Raw genomic sequence first — 21205 nt, 5'->3', positions numbered from 1 at the left:
TTGAGATTATGATTTGTCATGGTCTTAGTGTATCACTGGGATTCACCGTTACCAACCACCGCTTATGATATGTTTGTCTATTTAACTATATAAAATGTTAAAGCTTAGAACTGCTATCTTGGAAACATATATATGTGGACTAATCCAAGTTGTTCAATTTTTCTCAGTTGATTGTACTCTTTGAGTTTTTTTCTAAATAGTTCAATTATTTGTTGTCGAGGGCGGGCGCGGCAAAGCGCGCCTTCATGTTCTAGTTTCTCATATGACGACGGTGGCGGGGCGAGAAACCCTACCTCCGCTCACAGAGTTGTGTAGTTTTTTTTTTAGAATACAGAGTTGTGTAGTTAAGGGTACAGATCCATCCTCTTGAATCTGTGGCGTATATGGCTGATCCAACGGCCCAGTATCTTCCGTTTTTCTATACTAGTCTTCCCCGGCCGAGAAGCCCATCGTGAGGCCTGCCCAAGCAGAAGAAGAACCTCAAAGGCGTTCCTAACCCTCGAAAGGCGTTCCTCCGCCGCCGGAAGAACATCGCACCACGAAGACGAGGCCTTGGGTTTCCGGTGGCCACATGGGAGATCGCAGCGAGATCTCGGCGCCGCCGCCGGCGATCGAGCACGACATCCCCGACGAGCTGCTCGAGCTAGTGTTCCTGCGCCTCCTCTGTCCTCGCAGCCTCGTCCGCGCCGCGTGTGCGTGCAAGCGCTGGCGCCGCATCATCGCTGACGGCGCCTTCCTCGGCCGCCTGCGGTCTCTCCGCGCGCCCCCTCTCGTCGCCGGACACTACCGCGTCGACGAGCCTGTGCACGGGGCGTGCCGGCCCGTCTGCAACCCGTCTTCTTCCCCTCGCCGTTGTTGGCGGACGCCGTCGGCCTGCGGCCTGAGCGCCTGTCGCTCGACTTCCTCCCGGGCTGCGACGGCGGCTCGTGGCACATCGCCGACAGTCGAGGCGGCCTCCTCGTCCTGAACAAGTGCGCGTCGCGTCGCTTCCGCGACCTCGTCGTCTGCGACCCCACGACGCGGCGCTACAGGGTGGTCCCTCCCCCGGCGAGCCTTCGCGGCCGCCTCTACCGCGGCGCCTTCCTGCTCGACGGCGCCGCCGCTGACGAGGCGGCTGGCCAGCGCATCAGCCTGTCAAATTTCAGGATAATGATCGCGCTCGGACTGAACGTCGTTGCCAGGGCCTGCGTGTTCTCCTCCGGCACAGGCCGCGACGGCGGCTGCTGGACCATGGCGCCGGTCGCGGCAGACCGCCGCGTGAAGCCCATGACAGAGTTATGCTTGGCGAGGCATGTCGGGAATTCTGTCTACTGGACGACCTTGCGCACGGAAATCATCACCCTCGACAAGGACACGGCGCAGTTCTCCTGCTCCTTGTTCCCGGACGACATGTATTTCTGCTATGGGCTTGAGTTCGTAGGCTGTGGTGGCGGCAAGGTGAGCATTGCCCGCCTGGACCATAGAGATCTCAACGTTTTCGTCCTCATGCAAGGCAGACATGAATGGGTGCTGGAGAACAGTGTCCCACTGCCGCAGTTGATCGGCGAGGTTCAAGGTCACGGTTGGTTGAAGCTCAACATGCCGAAGAAGGTTGTCTCGGTGGGGGAGGGCTCCGTCGTGTTGTGCACGGAGAAAGGCGTGGGGCTCGTCTCCGTCGACCTCGCCACCATGGAGTCGGAGCGCCTTCACGATGGGAACAAGTACTACGCGCCAGCGTACATGTACCAGCTTCCATGGCCTTTCATGTACCGGAGTGAATAGCATAAAACTACCACTTTTTGTGTTAGGGTTTTAAAAAACTATCAGAAATTTGTTTGTGACTAATAACTACCAAAACCGGCGTCGGCTGTCTCAAAAAACCCAAATTGCCTGTTGCTAAGAAAATAAACCGGTTTATGACAGCTCGGGCCCGCATCTAACCGAACCGTTTGTTTGACTGTTAACTGGCATGCGGGGCCCACATGTCAGTTATCTCTTCCTTCCTCTTCTCTTTCTTCTCCTCCTCTCCTCCCGTTTCTCTCCCCGCACGAGCCATGGCAGCTCGAACACACCGGATATGCACCGGCCTCCTCCTCCCCCGTCCCATCTTCCCTTCCCCCCGGTCATCCCTCCATGGCACGCGGCGGTTCCCCTCTGGCCGGAGCACGGCCTCCCGGACGCCGGTGGAGGGCCGGAGCGGGTGAGGAGGGAGCAGCGCGCGGCGGCGCCGCTCTACCCGGAGCACGGCCTCCCGAACAGCGGCGGTGCCTCTTTGGCCTCCCGAACGGCGGCGGTGCCTCTCTGGCCGGAGCACGACCTCCCGCACGGTGGTGGAGGGCTGGAGCGGGTGAGGAGGGAGCAGCGCGCGGCGGCGCTGCCTGTGCCGGATCTCGCCGGCCCCGTGGGAGAGGAAGAGGTTGGCGGCGACCCATGGCTCGCTGCATCGTTTCCAGGCAGCGCCATGGCGTGCGGCGGCGACCTGGTATGGAGATGGCCGGCGGAATCGAGGCGGGGATGGCCGGCGGGATTGACTTGCCGGATATAGGGACTCGATTGCTTTTTTTCAAAAGATTACAGGGACTCGATTGCGTTTTTGAAACATTTACAGGGACCCAAGTGCTTTTAAATGAGGAAGAGACACTGTCATGTGGGCCCACATGTCAGCTAACGGTCAAACAAATGGTCGAACTGACGGTTCATTTAGGTGCGGGCCCGACCTGTCATAAACTGGTTTAGTTTCTTAGCAACGGGCGTTTTGGGTTTTTTGAAACAGTCGATGCCAAAAGTGGTAGTTATCAGTCACAAACAAATTTTCGGTAGTTTTTTGGAACCCTAACACGAAAAGTGGTAGTTTTATGCTATTTACTCCACCATCCGAGCTTGCTTGCCCTGAAGCCTGAACCAGCAGTTTGGTTGGTGCTCTTTCCTCAATCTTGAGCTGATTCCCATCTACTAGTTCCGTGAATTTGAGTGTTTTATAATTGTTTCCTCCCTACTACAGTATTATTTTCAGTTCCTTGGAATTGACAAAACATTATCATTGTGTGTCTTCCCTTTTGTATGGGAAAAGTATCTCATCAACTACTGAAGCTTTTTTGCCTCATGTAACGAGTCCGTCATGATACGAGGGCTAGATCTATATATTGGCTTTGGTTTATGCACTAGTGTTGAACTTTTAGAGTTCTTTTTATACTATATTCCCACCTGCATTGCTACATCGGCGGAGGGGGATATGGAAATTGGGACTAGAGGGACATGCATGCTTCGCCACACCATTTTTCGCTAGTTCAATTTTTTTATTTAGCCACTAAAATTTCCGGAGGAGGCGATTAGGGTGACAGCCCATGGTGGCGGAGTTGGGCTTGGCAAGGTGGGGCCACCACCGATGAAGAGCGACTCTCCGGCAAGGGCGCCTTATGCGGGGTGTGAAGGCACAACCGGTGTGCCCTCTCCTGGATGTGGAGGATCTCAAGCGTCGATTGGGCATGATCATGGCTAGGGCTAAGAGGAGTGGTGTGGTGATCCGGCGATAGACGGAACGGAACGACGACAACTTGCTGCCACTGGTGGCGGACCTAAAGGAGAGGGCATGAGATCTCATTGAGGATCGAGTTGGGAGACATGACGGGGTCAAGGAGGGAACCTATGAGAAGAAGGCGCAAGGTTGTAGGGGGAATCAGGCCCGTTCTTGAGGAAGTGCGGCAAGAAGCTATGTTGGAGGGGGAGGGGACAGCGCAAGTCGTGATTTGAGAGCTACTCAAATGTCCAAACGCGCTGAAAATTGGCACGGACATCACGCACTCAAACATCTTCCATGCAAAAATAATTCAGAATTTCTTGATTTTTTCTAGTGTTTGTTTTGATTTTACTGTTCACCGAGATCAGATGAACTCGGGCATAAAATTGAATATTTGAGGAACTAGAGATATACCTGCACGTTGCAGCGGGAATTGGATGCGGTGATTTCTATGAGATTTGACGGTATAGAACTTTAGTGTTCTGACTAACAATATGAGAACTGAAACTCAAGCACATATAATTTAATATACTTGATTATTATATAGTTGTAGAAAAATATCCCATATACCTTTTTTTAGAAACTCCTATATACCTATTTTAAGGTGGGTCTTTTCTCATGCACAATGGTATAGTGAGTTGGCATAGTTGTATGTTGAGAGAATTAAATTTGTGATGCATGCGTGATGAGTTGGCATAGTTGCATGTCAAGATAATTGAGTTAGTGGGGTTCAAGTATATAGGAATATATAGGATATAGGATAAGCATGTACACATTCAATCTAGTTATACAGACCCATCCATTTTGCTAAAAAAAAGACCCATCCATACACATCAACATTTATTACTGCATCTTAACGTTTATGCATTTATTACTGCATCTTAACGTTTATTTTGTTAAGTTGGCAACTTAAGGTTTGAGAAATTTTGAAATAAATTAGATTTGATTTTTCAATGGAAAAAATCAAAGTCAGACTACCAGATTAATATTTAGTATTTTTTAAAATTTTCATAAACGTATCTACAAAAACTCCTGTACCATTGTAGAGTTTTTCAAGAAAATATATTTTAGAAGAGTATACGACACACCAATCAATACTTGTATGCACACACTGCCTTCTTCAATTCATATTTTCACTTTTTAGTCCACCCTAACTATCAATATCTACCACTAATTTCAGTAAAATTTCATGCCACATGAATAAGATGACATGCTATGAGTTTGTCTAAGAGGCATAACGTGGATAAGCATGTGAATAATTATGATGTGACAGACATGTATGACATTCATGAGCTGGTGAAGTAGGAGAATGCATGTTGTAAGAATTAGAAGTAGTGAATGTGGTGCATGTCTCAAAAATAATGCTATTGGATGCTGGCATGGCATACTTGGTGAGGTGAAAGGCTGCATGTTATTTTATTTTTTTTGCTTGTAATAGGCATAATTTTTGTAAGAATATAGGATATAGGATGCACATCAACCAGATCAGGCTCGTGGCATGGCTGTGTTATGGTGTTAGAAAACAACCAATTAATTAGTCACAAAATTGGCACATGGTTTTTTTTTCCCGCCATATAAAAAATCTTGAAAAGAGTTTCCGTGGAATGGCTAGTAGTATTCTAAACCAAAAGTGCTGCTTGTTGAAGACTTCCCGTGTATAAAATAGAAGCAAAAAGTCTGCCGTTGTGTAAAGAAAATAAAGAAATGGGAGAAGAATAGAACAAATGTAAGGATCACACGGTGTTGCTGATCCGGTCTCTCGGCCCATTCCTGGCAAGTGGCAACTGAGTACATGCAAAGCCACGACATATCGCATGTTGAATAACGAAAACTGAACTTTGTCTGACGCAATCCACACGCAACATATACAACACAATATTTCGTGAGGTGACCTCTTCTCTTAGAGGATCATCAGGACGAACTCTTCCAACTTTCGCGCTAATCATATACGAATAAATAATGTCAGCAGCCTCGTGCAGCAAATGAAAGCTGCGGCAGGTGGTACGGCAGTGCTAATACTCAAGTTGACAACGGCATGTGGAACATGTCAAACACGCTTCCACAAAATCTTACCAACAAGTTCAACACCCTGCACAATGGCCAGACTATATATAGCTTCCATACCGTTCCGGTTTCCCTCACATCCATCTCTGCCATATTCCTTCATTTTCTTCTAGCAGCTAGCTTGCCAATCCATCCATCGGTGGCAAATTCAGCAGCTTAATTCTAGCCTTCTCCTTCTGAACGTGCAGTAGTGCACATGGCCGCTTCCCCTTGCTTTTCGTTGGCTGCTCGCTGCAGCCTCTTGCTCACGGCAGCACTGGTCCTAGCGCTGAGCCACGGAGCCCATGGTTATGGCGGTGCCAGCGCCGGGTTGAGCTCGTCCTTCTACGACGACTCGTGCCCTAGTGCACGCGACATTGTCCGGCGTGTCATCCAAAACGCCCGCGTTGCCGACCCGCGCATCCCAGCCAGCCTCATCCGCCTTCACTTCCATGATTGCTTTGTTCAGGGCTGTGACGGCTCGCTTTTGCTGGACAACGACCTCCCGGCGATCCAGACCGAGAAGGAGGTCCCTGCCAACGACCGGTCAGCGCACGGGTTTGATGTGGTCGACAGCATCAAGCATGCGCTGGAGAATGCGTGCCCTGGCATCGTGTCCTGTGCCGACATCCTCGCACTTGCCTCCGAGATCTCAGTTGAGCTGGCTGGAGGGCCTCGCTGGAGTGTGCCGTTGGGCCGCCGTGATGGCACGACCACCAATGTTGAGAGCGCCAACAATCTCCCAAGCCCCTTCGACTCTCTGCAGACGCTCCAGGAGAAGTTCAGAAACTTGGCCCTCGACGACACTGATCTTGTCGCCCTCCAGGGAGCGCACACCTTTGGGCGGGCGCAATGCCAATTCACACAGCAGAACTGCAGTGCCGGGCAGGACGGGGAAACACTGGTGAACCTCGACACAGTCACCCCAGACGTCTTCGACAACAAGTACTATGGCAACCTCTTGCACGGCCGCGCCCCTCTCCCTTCGGACCAGGTAATGTTGTCCGACCCTGTCGCCGCCGCGACCACCGCGCCGATCGTTCACAGGTTTTCTGGTAGCCAGAAGGACTTCTTCAAGAATTTCGCGGCCTCGATGGTCAAAATGGGGAACATAAGCCCGTTGACCGGAAGGGCCGGGGAGATTAGGAACAACTGTCGGAGGGTGAACAAAAAACCCTATTGATGAATGAGATTGACATTATGAGTTGTGAACTCATTGTCCTTGTGTAAATCATTCTTTTAATTCATTCTAACTGTAAAGGGTTCCTTCTATTCTCTTTGGAAACAAATGTAAATGTTCTTTTTTTCTTTACTACATGTGATTGTCGCGAACCCATTCTTTTCATGCCAGCTGACTTGTTTTCAATAAACATATATTCATATCACTTTACCACCATTCAATCAAATCTTGTGTAAGATCACTGCTACAGAATGAAATGTCATGGAACTGCATACCTTTTTTTTGAAACTTTTCGCGCCATTGCCTTTGTCAAAACGTGCATAGTTCAATACCTATTTGAAATAACCTATTAACAAAGTGACAGAAAGGAAGCAAGTATTTGTGCCTCTGATTTCAGAACAGGAATAAGCATGTACACATTCAATCCAATTATATAGACCTGGTTAGAGTGATTCGGAGCCTGGGCTCAGCCGCTCCTGCCCATGAACATTAAAATCAGAAAAAAAATAGGAAAAATAAAGTCAAAATTATCTAAACCTTGTTGGTATCCAAGATGTTTGGGTGCACAATGTGAGTGCAAATTTTCGTGGTGTTTGGAGATTTGAGGAGGTTGTGGCAAAAAAAAAATGGTGCTCAAAGAAACTTTAAAAAAATGCACTGCTTAAACCTGATTTTGTTCTTCTGCCACGACCTCCTCGGATGTCCAAACACCACAAAAAATTTCACGCATCCTGGCATCTCTGATGCCAAAAATTTCAGTTTTTTCTTTTGCTATTGTTTTGAATTTACTGTTCATCAGGAGCATATGATCCTGGGCTCAGACATTATATAGACCCAATTATACTATCATGATCCTGGGCTCAGACATTATATGATCCTGAAGAACATCATGCTATCATCTCTAGAAGGGCGGGAATAAACATTTACACATTCGATCCAATTATACAGACCCATCCATTTTGCTCAAAAAGAAAAAAAAAGACTCGTCCATACACATGAACATGGTAGAAGAAAATGCCGCCCAAGCAGCCCTGCCCTACATTTGCAGCAACTACAACGTGATCATCAATGACCATAACTACCAAGCTTTTGATGTCGTGAAAAGAAGCCTATACTCAACACTAGCATGGGCCCTCAAAAGAAAAAAGATGACACACCAAAACGGCGGCCTCTCAGCCAAAGGAATTCACAAGGCAAACTAAAATGCTAGCAAAAATATATGATAAGTTTTCAGATATCATACCACCACACATGTATCTATATCTACAGCGTCCACGCACTAACGATCCAATATTCACATACACCGGTTCTAAACCACCACAAGACCGCCTTTGAGAGTTCGCACAAGCTCTTTACTATTTCATCACTGGTATACCAAACCGGCAAACAGTCGTACAAGAATGATATAGATCAGCAAAACCACGGCAAAATCAAGTTTATCATGTGATATTTTTTAGGAAACTTTATCATGTGATACCAAAATGTGTCCTTCCGATGTCAAATGTACTGATTGTTTTCTGTGATATAAAGCTTTACCTTTTTAAGCACTATGTTCTCTATCCCAACTTACTACTCACTGAAAAGGTAAACCTTCTATTTATGTAAAGAACTATACCTACCCATCAGAAAAATGCTAGTCCATGGTTTCCAAACCAAGTTCATTTTACTTTTTTTTGCAGGAAATTGACACATACAAACAGTAATTACACGCATCAACCAAAGTTAAAAATGCAAATGAAAAGATGGCAACATAGCTCGATAGCAATCAATTAATTAGTCACAAAATTAACACATGGTTCTTTTTTCCTACCATGTACAAAATCTTAACATAACATGTCACTGGTAGAAAAAGAGGCTTCCATACGCCCCCATTAGTCCCCAAAACAATCGGACCGCGACCAAAGGGGTCTTTAGTCGCGGTTCGGGAGGAGACCCGCGACCAACTATCTGGGCCCAGCGCGCTCGGTCGACAGCTGGCGGACGGGAGGGGCTTTAGTCCCGGTTGGCCTGGCCAACCGGGACTAAAGGTCCCCGAAGGCCTTTAGTCGCGGTTGGCCAGGCCAACCGGGACTAAAGGCCCATCCAGCTGGCGGACGGGAGGGGCTTTAGTTCCGGTTGGCCTGGCCAACCGCGACTAAAGGTCCCCGAAGGCCTTTAGTTGCGGTTGGCCAGGCCAACCGGGACTAAAGGCCCATCCCTATATATAGGACTCAGCTCACTTCACTTCACTCAGCTCACTTCACAATTTTCAGAAGGGGGGGTGGGTTTGCTTTTGGTTCCTCCTATGCACACAAGGTGTTTGATGAAATGCCCGAGAGCCTGAAACAAACATGATATGAAGTGTCCGAGCCACACTTGAGCTTTCTCATTTATTTTTCCTCCGCGATCGCGGTTAGCAACTTGAACCTTTCATGTGTCATTGATAAAATATGCATGTGTGTAGTTCATTGTTTAATTTGTATTATTTCTAGCTAGTTAGTTTAACAAATGCATGATGGTTAATTATATACTTTATATAATAATAATGCAGATGAATCGGCAATGGATGTACGGTCCTCGAGTCTCCGGCGAGTTCACTACGGGTTTGAAAGATTTCCTCGTAGTGGCAAATGCGAACAAGCAGCAAGGTTTTATTATTTGTCCATGTGCTGTCTGTAAGAATCAGAAGGGTTACTCCTCCTCAAGAGACGTTCACATGCACCTGCTTCGGCACGGTTTCATGCCAAGCTATAATTGTTGGACCAAGCATGGAGAAAGAGGGGTTAGAATGGAAGAAGATGAAGAAGGGGATGATATCGATGACAACTATCATGATCATTTCGGTGATACTTTCATGGAGGATGATGCTGAAGGTGGGGAAGGGTTAGGTGAAGGTGAAGAAGAGGCACATGATGAGCCCGCTGATGATCTTGGTCGGACCATTGCTGATGCACGGAGACGCTGCGAAACTGACAAGGAGAGGGAGAATTTGGATCGCATGTTAGAGGATCACAAAAAGTCATTGTATCCAGGATGCGATAATAGTCTGAAAAAGCTGGGCTGCACACTGGATTTGCTAAAATGGAAGGCACAGAAAGGTGTAGGTGACTCATCATTTGAAAATTTGCTGAAAATGTTGAAGAATATGTTTCCGAAGAATAACGAGTTGCCCGCCAGTACGTACGAAGCAAAAAGGTTGTCTGCCCTCTAGGTTTAGAGGTTCTGAAGATACATGCATGCATTAACGACTGCATCCTCTACCGCGGTGAATACGAGAATTTGAATGAATGCCCTGTATGCACTGCATTGCGTTATAAGATCAGAGGCGATGACCCTGGTGACGATGTTGAGGGCGAGAAACCCAGGAAGAGGGTTCCCGCCAAGGTGATGTGGTATGCTCCTATAATACCACGGTTGAAACATCTGTTCATGAACAAAAAGCATGCCAAGTCGTTGCGATGGCACAAAGAGGACCGTAAGTCCGACGGGGAGTTGAGACACCCCGCTGATGGAACACAATGGAGAAAGATCGACAGAGTGTTCAAAGATTTTGCAGCTGACGCAAGGAACATAAGATTTGGTCTAAGTACTGATGGCATGAATCCTTTTGGCGAGCAGAGCTCCAGCCATAGCACCTGGCCCATGACTCTATGCATCTACAACCTTCCTCCTTGGTTGTGCATGAAGCGGAAGTTCATTATGATGCCAATTCTCATCCAAGGCCCTAAGCAACCCGGCAACGACATCGATGTGTACCTAAGGCCATTAGTTGAAGAACTTTTACAGTTGTGGGCCAGACCTGGTGCACGTGTCTGGGATGAGCACAAAGGAGAGGAATTTGACCTACGAGCGTTGCTTTTTGTAACCAACAACGATTGGCCTGCTCTCAGTAACCTTTCGGGACAGACAAATAAGGGATACAATGCATGCACGCACTGCTTACATCAGACTGAAAGTGTACGTTTGGTTAATTGTAAGAAGAACGTGTACCTGGGTCATCGTCGATTTCTTCCCCGAAATCATAACGTAAGAAAGAAAGGCAAGCATTTCAACGGCAAGGCAGATCACCGGCCGAAGCCTGCGGAACGTACTGGTGCTGAGATATTTGATATGGTCAAGGATTTGAAAGTCATCTTTGGAAAGGGTCCTGGCAGACAATCAGTTCCGCGGGGAGTTGACGGGCACGCACCCATGTGGAAGAAGAAATCTATATTTTGGGAGCTAGAATATTGGAAAGTCCTAGATGTCCGCTCTGCAATCGACGTGATGCATGTTACGAAGAATATTTGTGTGAACCTGCTAAGCTTCTTGGGCGTGTATGGGAAGACAAATGATACAAAGGAAGCACGGCAGGACCAGCAACTTTTGAAAGACCCAGATGACCGGCATCCGGAATGGTTTCAAGGTCGTGCCAGCTACGCTCTTACCAAAGAAGAGAAGGTCATTTTTTTTGAATGCCTGAGCAGTATGAAGGTCCCGTCTGGCTTCTCGTCGAATATAAAGGGAATAATAAACATGGCGGAGAAAAAGTTCCAAAACCTGAAGTCTCACGACTGCCACGTGATTATGACGCAATTGCTTCCGATTGCTTTGAGGGTGCTCCTACCGGAAAATGTTCGAGTAGCCATTGTGAAGCTATGTGCATTCCTCAATGCAATCTCTCAGAAGGTAATCAATCCAGAAGATCTACCACGGTTACAGAACGATGTGGTCCAATGCCTTGTCAGTTTCGAGTTGGTGTTCCCACCATCCTTCTTCGATATTATGACGCACCTCCTGGTCCACCTAGTCGAAGAGATTTCCATTCTCGGTTCTGTATTTCTACACAATATGTTCCCCTTTGAGAGGTTCATGGGAGTATTAAAGAAATATGTTCGTAACCGTGCTAGGCCAGAAGGAAGCATCGTCAAGGGCTATGGAAATGAGGAGGTAATTGAGTTCTGTATTGACTATGTTCCTGACCTTAAGCCGATTGGTATTCCTCAATCGTGGCACGAGGGGAGACTAAGTGGAAAAGGCAAGATCGGAAGGGAATCCACGATATGTATGGACGGTCATTCTATGACTGAAGCACACCACACAGTTCTGCAAAATTCCAGCTTGGTGGCTCCGTACTTCGAGCAACACAAGAATATTTTACGCTCGGACAACCCGGGGAAGCCTGAATCCTGGATTAGAAAGGCCCACATGGAGACTTTCGGCAGTTGGTTGCGAAAACATTTAATGAATGACAATGATGTTGGAGATCAGCTGTACATGTTGGCCAAGAAACCATCTTCGACTATAACGACTTTCCAAGGGTACGAGATAAATGGGAATACATTTTACACCATCGCCCAAGATAAAAAGAGCACCAACCAAAACAGTGGTGTCCGCTTTGATGCAGCAACCGAGAATGGGCAAAAGGTCACATATTATGGTTACATAGAGGAGATATGAGAACTTGACTATGGACCCTCCTTTAAGGTCCCTTTGTTCCGGTGCAAATGGTTCAAGCTAACAGGAGGTGGGGTAAAGGTGGACGAGCAATACGGAATGACAATGGTGGATTTCAACAATCTTGGTTACCTTGACGAACCATTCGTCCTTGCCAAAGATGTCGCTCAGGTTTTTTATTTGAAGGACATGAGTAGCAAACCGAGGAAACGGAAAGATAAGAAAACGATCAGTACATCATGCGATGATCCAAAGCGCCACATTGTTCTTTCAGGAAAAAGAAACATCGTGGGAGTGGAGGACAAGACAGACATGTCAGAAGATTATAATATGTTTGGTGAAATTCCGCCCTTCAAAGTGAACACTGACCCAAGCATTAAGTTAAATGATGAGGATGCTCCATGGATACGGCACAATCGTAAGCAAGCAGGGACACAAGGGAAGAATTGATGTGTAATAATTTATTGTACCAAACTTTGTATTTGGTCGATGAACTGAATGATGTATCAAACCTTCAAGGGATTTTAAAATGAATTAGTTTTATTTTTCTGATTTTTTTGATATATAATTGTATTTTTAAGATTTTAAAATGAATTAGTTTTATTTTTCTGATTTTAAAAGGAAAAAGGAAGAAGAAGAAAGAAGAAAAAAACAGAAGAAAAAAGGAAAAACAGAAGAAAAAACAAACAGAAGAAAAACATAAGAAAAAAACAGAAGAAAAAAACAAACAGAAGAAAAAAACAGAAGAAAAAACAGAAGAAAAAAGGAAAAAGGAAAAAAGGAAGAAAAAAGAAGAAAAACAAGAAAAAGGAAGAAACAAACAGAAGAAAAAAGGAAAAAAAACAGAAGAAAAACAAGAATAAAATAAACAGAAGAAAAACAAAATAATATAAACTTTAATAAAATATATAAGTACAAGCAAAATAAAATAAATTTTAATAACATAAATAAATAAGTAATTAGAAACTTTAATAGCAAAAATAATTATCATAAAGTAAAATAAATAAGTAATTAGAAACAAAATAAATAATATGCCACCTACTAGGCCACCACGGCCTGAATACGACTAGAAACCCATTAATGGGCCAGGATTCAGGCCCGCAGAAGGCCCAGTAGGCCCACAGGCACATAGTGACAGAATAGGCCCGTAAGCCTGCATTTGAGAGGAGCTCGAAGTGGTGAGCGCAGCCGCGCTTATAAACCACTGTCGAAGCCTCTCGGCTAGCGAGGTGGGACTAAACATCCCACCGCACCGCGCCAGTTCCAGCACAGACCCTTTAGTCCCGGTTGGGGAGGCGGACCGCGACTAAAGGGTACCCTTTAGTCGCGGTTGTTGTCCCCAACCGCGACTAAAGGGTCTTTCTGCGCGGGAACGAAAGCGGCGCCAAAACCCTTTAGTCCCGGTTGGGGAGGCGGACCGCGACTAAAGGGTACCCTTTAGTCGCGGTTGGTGTGGCCAGCCGCGACTAAAGGGTACCTTTAGTCGCGGTCCTCCTCCCCAACCGCGACTAAAGGTGCGTCTATAAATACTGCACTTAGCAGTTTCGCCATTTCCCATTCTCCTCTCTCTCTCGACGCCGAAGCGTTGCCCCGACGCCGATTGACGCCGAAGCCCTGCCCCGACGCCGACGCCGACGCCGACGCCGCCGCTTCCGTCCCTAGTGAGCGCCGCCTCCGTCCGTGCCCTGCCCTTGCCCGCCGCCCGTGCCCTGCCCTTGCCCGCCGGCCGCCGCCCGCCGCCTGCCGCCCGACGCCCTGCCGCCCGCCGCCCGCCGCCCGCTGGCCCTGCCTGCCGTCCTCCGCGCGCCGGCAGAAGAAGAAGAAGGAAGAAGAAAAAGGAAGAAGAAGAAGAAAGAAAAAGGAAGAAGAAAACAAAAGAAAAACAGAAGAAAAACAAGAAAAAGGAAGAAAAAAGGAAAAAGGAAGAAAAAAAAGAAAACAAAAGAAAAAGGAAGAAAACAATAGAAGAAAAACAAAGGAAGAAGAAAAAAAGAAAGAAGAAAAAAAAAAGGAAAACACAAGAAAAACAAACAGAAGAAAAAAAACAAAAGAAAACAAAAAAACAGAAGAAAAACAAAGGAAGAAGAAAAAACAAAAGAAAACAAAAAAACAAACAGAAGAAAAAAACAAAAAAAAGGAAAACACAAGAAAAAAGAAAAAGGAAAAAGAAAGAAAATAGAAAACAAAAGAAAACACAAGAAAAACAAACAGAAGAAAAAAACAAAGGAAGAAGAAAAAAAGAAAGAAGAAAAAAAAAGGAAGAAGAAAAAAAGAAAGAAGAAAGAAAGAAGAAAAAGGAAGAAGAAAAAAAGAAAGAAGAAAAACAAAGGAGGAAGAAAAAAAAAGGAAGAAGAAAAACAAAGGAAGAAGAAAAACAGAAAGAAGAAAAAAAAAGGAAGAAGAAAAAAAGAAAGAAGAAAGAAAGAAGAAAAAGGAAGAAGAAAAAAAGGAAGAAGAAAAAAGAAAGAAGAAAGAAAGAAGAAAGAAAAAGGAAGAAGAAAAAACAAGAAAGAAAAAGGAAGAAGAAAAACAAAGGAAGAAGAAAAACAAAGGAAGAAGAAAAAAAGAAAGAAGAAAAAGGAAGAAGAAAAAAAGAAAGAAGAAAGAAAAAGGAAGAAGAAAAAACAAGAAAGAAAAAGGAAGAAGAAAAAAATGAAAACCAAATGAAAACCAAAAGAAAGAAGAAAGAAAAAGGAAGAAGAAAAAAAGAAGAAGAAAGGAAGAAGAAAGGAAGAAGAAGAAAGAAAGAAAAAAGAAAAAGGAAGAAGAAGAAAGAAAGAAGAAAGGAAGAAGAAGAAAGGAAGAAGAAGAAAGGAAGAAGAAGAAAGAAAGAAGAAGAAAGGAAAAAGGAAGAAGAAGAAAGGAAGAAGAAAGAGGAAGAAGAAAGAGGAAGAAGAAAGGAAGAAGAAGAAAGAAAGAAGAAAGAGGAAGAAGAAAGGAAGAAGAAGAAGAAAAGAATTTTTACTTAAAGAATCTTATTTTTTAATTCCTCCTCCTCTATGTCCCCTTAATCTTATTTTTAATTCCTTTATACTTAAAGAATTTTTACTACATGCAGGAGTGACATATGGCGGACGATAGAACCGAGCCGCTTAGGGATCCGGAGGCTGAACGTTATTTAATGGACATCATCAACAACGAGATTCCTTATGTGCCGGGCTCAGAATATGAGCAACAAGAGGATGTAGTCTCTTCTTTTCTAAACCTTGACGGTGGAACAGAGATTGTCGATGATCAAGAAGGTGAAGGAACGGACATTGTCGACGGAGGTCAACCGTCAACAACCGACGATCTCGAATTGCAAGTAGCAACCACCTCCGGCGAGGTATATATATACATTGAGCCTCTCGTGATACAAACTTACTAAAATGTGAATACATATGTATTAACGCGCGCGACTCTCTTTCTTTTTTTAGCCCTCCGGATCGAGTACGACAAAGCGTGGCAAATCCAAGGCGATGAAAACAGGAGAAACATATGCCATTGAGTTTGTCAGTGAAACCGGCAAGCCCCTACACACCTCAAAGTTTATCAACCAATGCGGAGTCGTTGTTAGAGACAGCGTCCCGATCACCGTCCAGGAATGGAAGGAGCCAAAGAAGGCACGTCTTGGTTTCAGTTTTGTCGACAAGAGAACGAAAAAGGATTGCTGGAGAAAGCTTATGGAACATTTCATTCTACCTTCGGAATACAACAAAGTCGATGAATTCGGTAACGAGGTTCCGGGTGGACGTCAGAGGAGGAGGCTAGTTAAAGAGTTCGCTCTTCAGAAGATGGGCGAAGCATTCCGGAACTTCAAGAAAAATTTAACCCGTGACTATGTCAACAATGGCAAGACTCCGGATTTCAATGGACAACATGAGAAACTGAAAGATGATTGGCCAGAATTTGTGAGGCAAAAGCAATCGGAGCATTTCAAGGAAATATCGAAAAAAAATAAGGATAATGCGAGTAAGAAAAAGTTCCATCATATTATGGGGCCAGGAGGATACCGCCTTTCGGAGCCTAGGTGGCAGAAGATGGAGGAGGACCTGAGGGTGCGAGGAATCCCTCTAGGTACAGAGGGATGGGACCCAAGGGCCAAAATCTGGTGGTACGGGCATGGGGGATCGCTAGACCCAGAGACAGGGGTGTGTGTTCACCGGCAGAGACAGTTTGCTCCCACCCAAGCCCTTATTGACGCAATGACCCAAGCTCAAGAGGGCTTGATCAAGTTCAACAGAGAGAAAGACGCACTGACAACAGCCCTCGGGAATGATGAACACGGAGGACGTGTACGAGGCAAAGGCAAAGTTCCGTGGAAAGTAGGGTTTTCCCAGGACAATGACCCGTACTGTTACAGAAGCCGTAAGAGAAAGACGGACCGGGATGCAGATCTTATGACGAAGTTTGCATCGGAACTCCATGAGTTGAAGCAGACCGTGCATGAACTAGTGAAAGAAAAATCGGCTGCAGGGCCGCATGAAGATCATGAAGCGGATCGCGGAAGCCAGCAGCGGAGAAGCAGCGTGGCTTCCACGGATGCCCCGCCTGCTGCTAGTGCACCGATGATCGAGATTCGTGCACCGGAGCCTCACTACCCCGTGGATGATGTAAAGGAGATGAAAGAATGTGATCTGCATTATCCCGTGGGGAACGTTTCCATGAAGGTAGCTAGCGGCAGTGCTTTACCCTGTACACCTGGAGCACTCCACCACAACAACCCCATTGCATATGGCTATGCTCGTGTCACGGTGGAAGACATAGTCCAAGGGTTTGAGGACCTGGAGATTGACAAACCTACACCCGAAGGGGAGAGAAGACTTGGAGATGTCAAGCGCCAGTTCATTCTATGGAAAAAGAAGTACATAGTGTTTCCAGGCGAGGCGCCAAGGCTAGCAAGTCCACCCCCCTCCGATGGTGGTGGCGGTGGTGGCGGTGGTGGTGGTCGTGGTGGTTCACCTACACCTCCTTCACGCCATTCGACGCCGTCCCCCGATTCACAACCTCCGGCGGGTACGACGCCCCCCAATCCTCCTCCGGCGGGTACGACGCCCCCCAATCCACCTCCGGCGAAGAAGCAGAAGCAGGCGGACAGCAAGGAAACCCGCTCCTGGACTATTAACCCGGACCCTTATGTACCTAAGACCACAAGGGTACCGGAGCCATCACTGAAGCCTCTCCTACCAAGGCCCGGGGAACTTAGTGAAGCTGAAACCAAATTGGCCGCGTCTGCTGATTATGAGAAATGGAAGGCGGATATGAAGGTGAAAAAAGAGCCTGAGCCCAAGCAAGTATTCACTGAGAAGCAAAAGAAGTGGGCTAAGGATTTTTTGACGACACCGTCCCAAGCCGAGCTGAATATGCCTGACGACTATGGACATGAACTTCGTAGGCAAGCAAAAATATTGAAGGAGGAGAAAGAAGAAAGTAAAAAAAGCAGGAAACAAGTTGACCAGCTCGGGATGCAGAAGAAACAATCGATCCCCCCGCTCATAGTGAAAGCCGGTCCGGAAGAGGACCCCGAGATCATAGCAGCTGCGGCAGCACTTGGATTGACTGTAGCGAGTGCCATGAAACAAGCGTCCGAGATGGGTTTGACTCTTCGTGCCTTCTTAGGCCTTGAGGATGCGCCAGTATGTGAGATAGCATTACAATATGTGCGGAATGGGCCTCTCGTCGAGCCTGCGCGGGAAAAGAGTCTACCACCACAAATGCGAAATCTGCTACGTTGGTACAAGCAATTCATAACATGGGCCGACAAAGAATATATTTATGCGGATGTTACAGATGAGCATCACACCAAACGGTACTCTGTAGAAGTTCATATGAGTGAATTGTTCCAGCTGTTCAATCTGCGCGACCTCGACAAATCTATGCTGAGTTGCTACGTTCTGTAAGTGATTTATTTCTACCTCATCTCGTTCTTCATTGCCTGCACTATATATATATATATTGTCCTAACTATATTGTTGCGTACGCTATTATGCAGATTGAAGATTTGGGAATGCAAAATAAGAAACATCCATGATGTTGGGTTCATTGACCCACATATCGTTAATGGACATGTGTTACAACATCACCCCGAAGACGTGGAGAAAGACTTGTACAAGTTTCTTAGAAAGCATCAACTCAAAAGTCATATTCTATTTCCTTACCATTTTGGGTGAGTGTTTCTCTCTTGTGCCCATTCTCTTTTGTTTACTCCATGCATGGTATGTCTAATCGATGAGTTATGCATGACTGTGCATGTAACGTGTCCGCAGGTTCCACTGGATTCTGCTAAATATTGAACTTCACACCTCCAGAGTTCTAATCATGGACTCTATGGATTCGGATCCAAAGCGTTGGGCCGACATGAGAAAAATGCTGCAAAAGTAATTATTTTCAATCATTTGAGCTCTATATCGATCGGTCTCTTTCGTTCATTTCCTAATATCAAGTAACTAATAACTCCCTTGTTCATTTAATTTTCTTTGCCCTGTAGGGTTTGGAGACGGTTCTCAGAAGAAATTGTCGGTGAATTCAAACATGAGCTAGATTTCAGAAGGTTAGTTAATGTGGATAAGCAGCCACCGGGGACCAATCTATGTGGATACTATGTTTGTGAGAACATCCGGAGACACACCTCTGAGCGGAAGGCATCGGATAGCGTGCGGAACGCGACGGATAACTTGCGGAGGAGGCTTAGTCCAGAAGCTCGCTTCCGACCAATTCAAGAAGAATTAGCAGGATTTTTCATGAGGGAAGTCATCAATCCTAAAGGAGAACACTATACCGAGGACGAAGAAATTTATATGCATACCCGAGATTGAAACTTGTACGAAGTTGTATATGGTCATCCATCCTAATTGTGTATGGAAACTTGTTCGAAGTTGTATATGGTCACCCGAGATTGAATATATATTATATATTCCTCTTGAATTCTTCTTGTTTGAAATTTCATATGCATGTATATAGTAGCGTAGAATATGTGTACTGAAACTTTATCAAAATTAAAATAAAACACAAAATATAATATAAAAGAAATAAAACACTCCAAACTAAAAAGAAACCAGGTTTAGGGGGGCTAAAACCCTAAACCTGCGGAGGAGCCCTTTAGTCCCGGGTGGGCACGAGAACCGGGACTAAAGGTCCTCCGCCCCGACGGACCACGGGCGTCCACGTGGACGGGCCTTTAGTCCCGGTCAGCCACAAGAACCGGGACTAAAGCCTTTAGTCGTGGTCCGTAAGAGGCGCGACTAAAGGGGGGGGGGTCTTTAGTCGCGCATATTTAGTCCTGGTTGCACAGCCGGGACTAAAGGCTGTTGCGAACCGGGACTAAAGGGCTTTTTTCTACCAGTGTGTGGCCGCGCTCAGCATGGCTAGTGGAATTGTAAACCAAAACTGTTGTCTGTTAAAGACTTTTCCTGTATATAAAATATTACCTTCGTTCGTACCAAAATATAAGACGTTTCTTAGGCTAGGCATAACAAGCAGAAAGTCTCTCTCTCTCTCGGACGCGTCGATTTGGTGCCCGAGCCCAGCTGCACCTGAAATCGTGGGCGTCTGTTCGTCGCTTGGGATCCGTGAAATTGGCTCTGACGCGTCTGACGCGGAGCTTGGAAAATTGAACGGGCAGTGAAATACGGTGGGAAACAGTAGCGTATTCGTGGGCCCAAAACGTAAGGGTGGGACGGCATTCGCGCATGGGAACTCTGGTCCGTGACAGGCCAACCGAGCCAGGGATCAGATAAGGTAGTGGACAACTGAGCCGTTTGTCGAACGTCACCCTCATCTAAGCTCGCTCAATCTGGAAACCCTCGTCGCCCCTTGTCCCCGGTTTGAGTAGTTCCTTGCGGCGGCGCTAGTTCTGCACCGGCGGCTACTGGAAAAATTGATGATTCTGGGCTTGAGTTCCTGCCCGATGTCGTTGACAGGTTTGTTCCCGCAGATCTGCAAATAGTTTTTGAGGATTTGTTCTGTATGCTACCTTACTTGTAGAAGAAATCTAACAACCGGATCTTGGTGGTGATCATTGCTATCTTCTTGCAGGTTACGAGGGGAGTTAGCCGAGAACCTTGTGCACCCAGATCCGGTTCCTCTGGTCTTATTGCCCAACAGCGGAGCCGGCCTTTCCGTCCCTGCAGACTCGAATGCTGTGTCTGGATGCGCTCAACAGCTTGGCGGCGATGGGACTGGTAGGGCAGCAGTTGGGGTCTGACCGTCATCCAGATGCATCTGCAACAAGGTCGGCGCAGGCGACTGACCGAGTCAATCGAGAGGCACCTGGGTGGACAAAAAGGTCTGAGCAGAAATCCTCCCGGGGTTAGTCTGTATTTTGTTTAACTGTGACTGAACGTTCGTCTCCAGTGCACATGTTTTGTCAGTAAAATGAGCTTAGTTTGCAATAATCGCTAGCAAAAAGACCATATTCAAATAGTAAGCCGTGGCATTGCAGCCAATCTGTAGTTGTGCCTAGTTTAACTGTTAGAATCACATTCACCATACTGTTAGTATTTTGCAGTAGAACTAATAGATGGAATACTATTCTTGTATTAGAACTCATAGTCTGAATAATGAACGCCTGGAAAAGTGCAGATTACGGCTGGGCAGTGCACCACCTGACAGGACACCATGTCCCTCTCGGTTGAGCCCTTTGGAGCAATCGATTCGCAAATACGCAGAGGAACCTACAAAAAGTGTAATACACCTCACAGGACACCTTGACCTGAGCTTCGATTAACTGGGTGAGGCGTATGACTTATAGAATCTCTATTCTTGGGAGATCCGGTTTGGTATCACATATGGTAAAAGGAGATTAAATGTCGAGAGGACAAATGCTTGCAGGAGATCGTATGTGGTTGTTTGGTAAGTAATGAGCTTTATTCAAATTTATTTTATTTTCAGAGAAATGCCATGTCCCTTGATGTGTTCTTACATGGACGGTAGTGTCTGATGTTATGTCTGGTTGGCCTAACATCAGGCGTTGGCGACCATCAAATGTTGGAGACGTACATGCCTCCTCAAGCCCAATGCATATTTTTGTTAGGCAGTACATGAGGTTACAGTTTGACTGCGAACGTGAAGAAAGCCACGAGGACAAGAGGATG

At 46.2% G+C, this 21205-nt stretch overlaps 2 protein-coding genes across 2 annotated transcripts; both read left to right on the top strand.

Annotated features, from left to right (window-relative positions):
• Nucleotides 1–571: 571 nt before the first annotated feature.
• On the top strand, nt 572–1761 carry LOC141043084 (uncharacterized). The gene is made up of 2 exons (XM_073512002.1): nt 572–802; nt 886–1761. Exons 1-2 carry the CDS (start codon nt 572–574, stop codon nt 1759–1761), a joined length of 1107 nt encoding a protein of 368 aa, XP_073368103.1.
• A 2891-nt stretch (nt 1762–4652) lies between these two features.
• On the top strand, nt 4653–8134 carry LOC109750249 (peroxidase 2-like). The gene has a single exon (XM_040404600.2). It carries the CDS (start codon nt 5757–5759, stop codon nt 6720–6722), a length of 966 nt encoding a protein of 321 aa, XP_040260534.1. The 5' UTR covers nt 4653–5756; the 3' UTR covers nt 6723–8134.
• Nucleotides 8135–21205: the final 13071 nt, after the last annotated feature.

This window comes from Aegilops tauschii, chromosome 3 (assembly GCF_002575655.3).
Source record: "Aegilops tauschii subsp. strangulata cultivar AL8/78 chromosome 3, Aet v6.0, whole genome shotgun sequence".
NCBI lineage: Eukaryota > Viridiplantae > Streptophyta > Magnoliopsida > Poales > Poaceae > Aegilops > Aegilops tauschii.
The sequence above is the reverse complement of the archived record's forward strand: the minus strand, read 5'-3'. Positions and strand labels throughout refer to the sequence as shown.

What these genes read in the sequence shown, in the direction of transcription:
- LOC141043084 (XM_073512002.1), top strand. Translation starts at nt 572, where the DNA reads ATGGGAGATCGCAGCGAGATCTCGGCGCCGCCGCCGGCGATCGAGCAC. An exon ending in ACTACCGCGTCGACGAGCCT is followed by an intron (nt 803 to 885) that starts GTGCACGGGGCG and finishes CTGCGGCCTGAG; the next exon opens with CGCCTGTCGCTCGACTTCCT.
- LOC109750249 (XM_040404600.2), top strand. Translation starts at nt 5,757, where the DNA reads ATGGCCGCTTCCCCTTGCTTTTCGTTGGCTGCTCGCTGCAGCCTCTTG.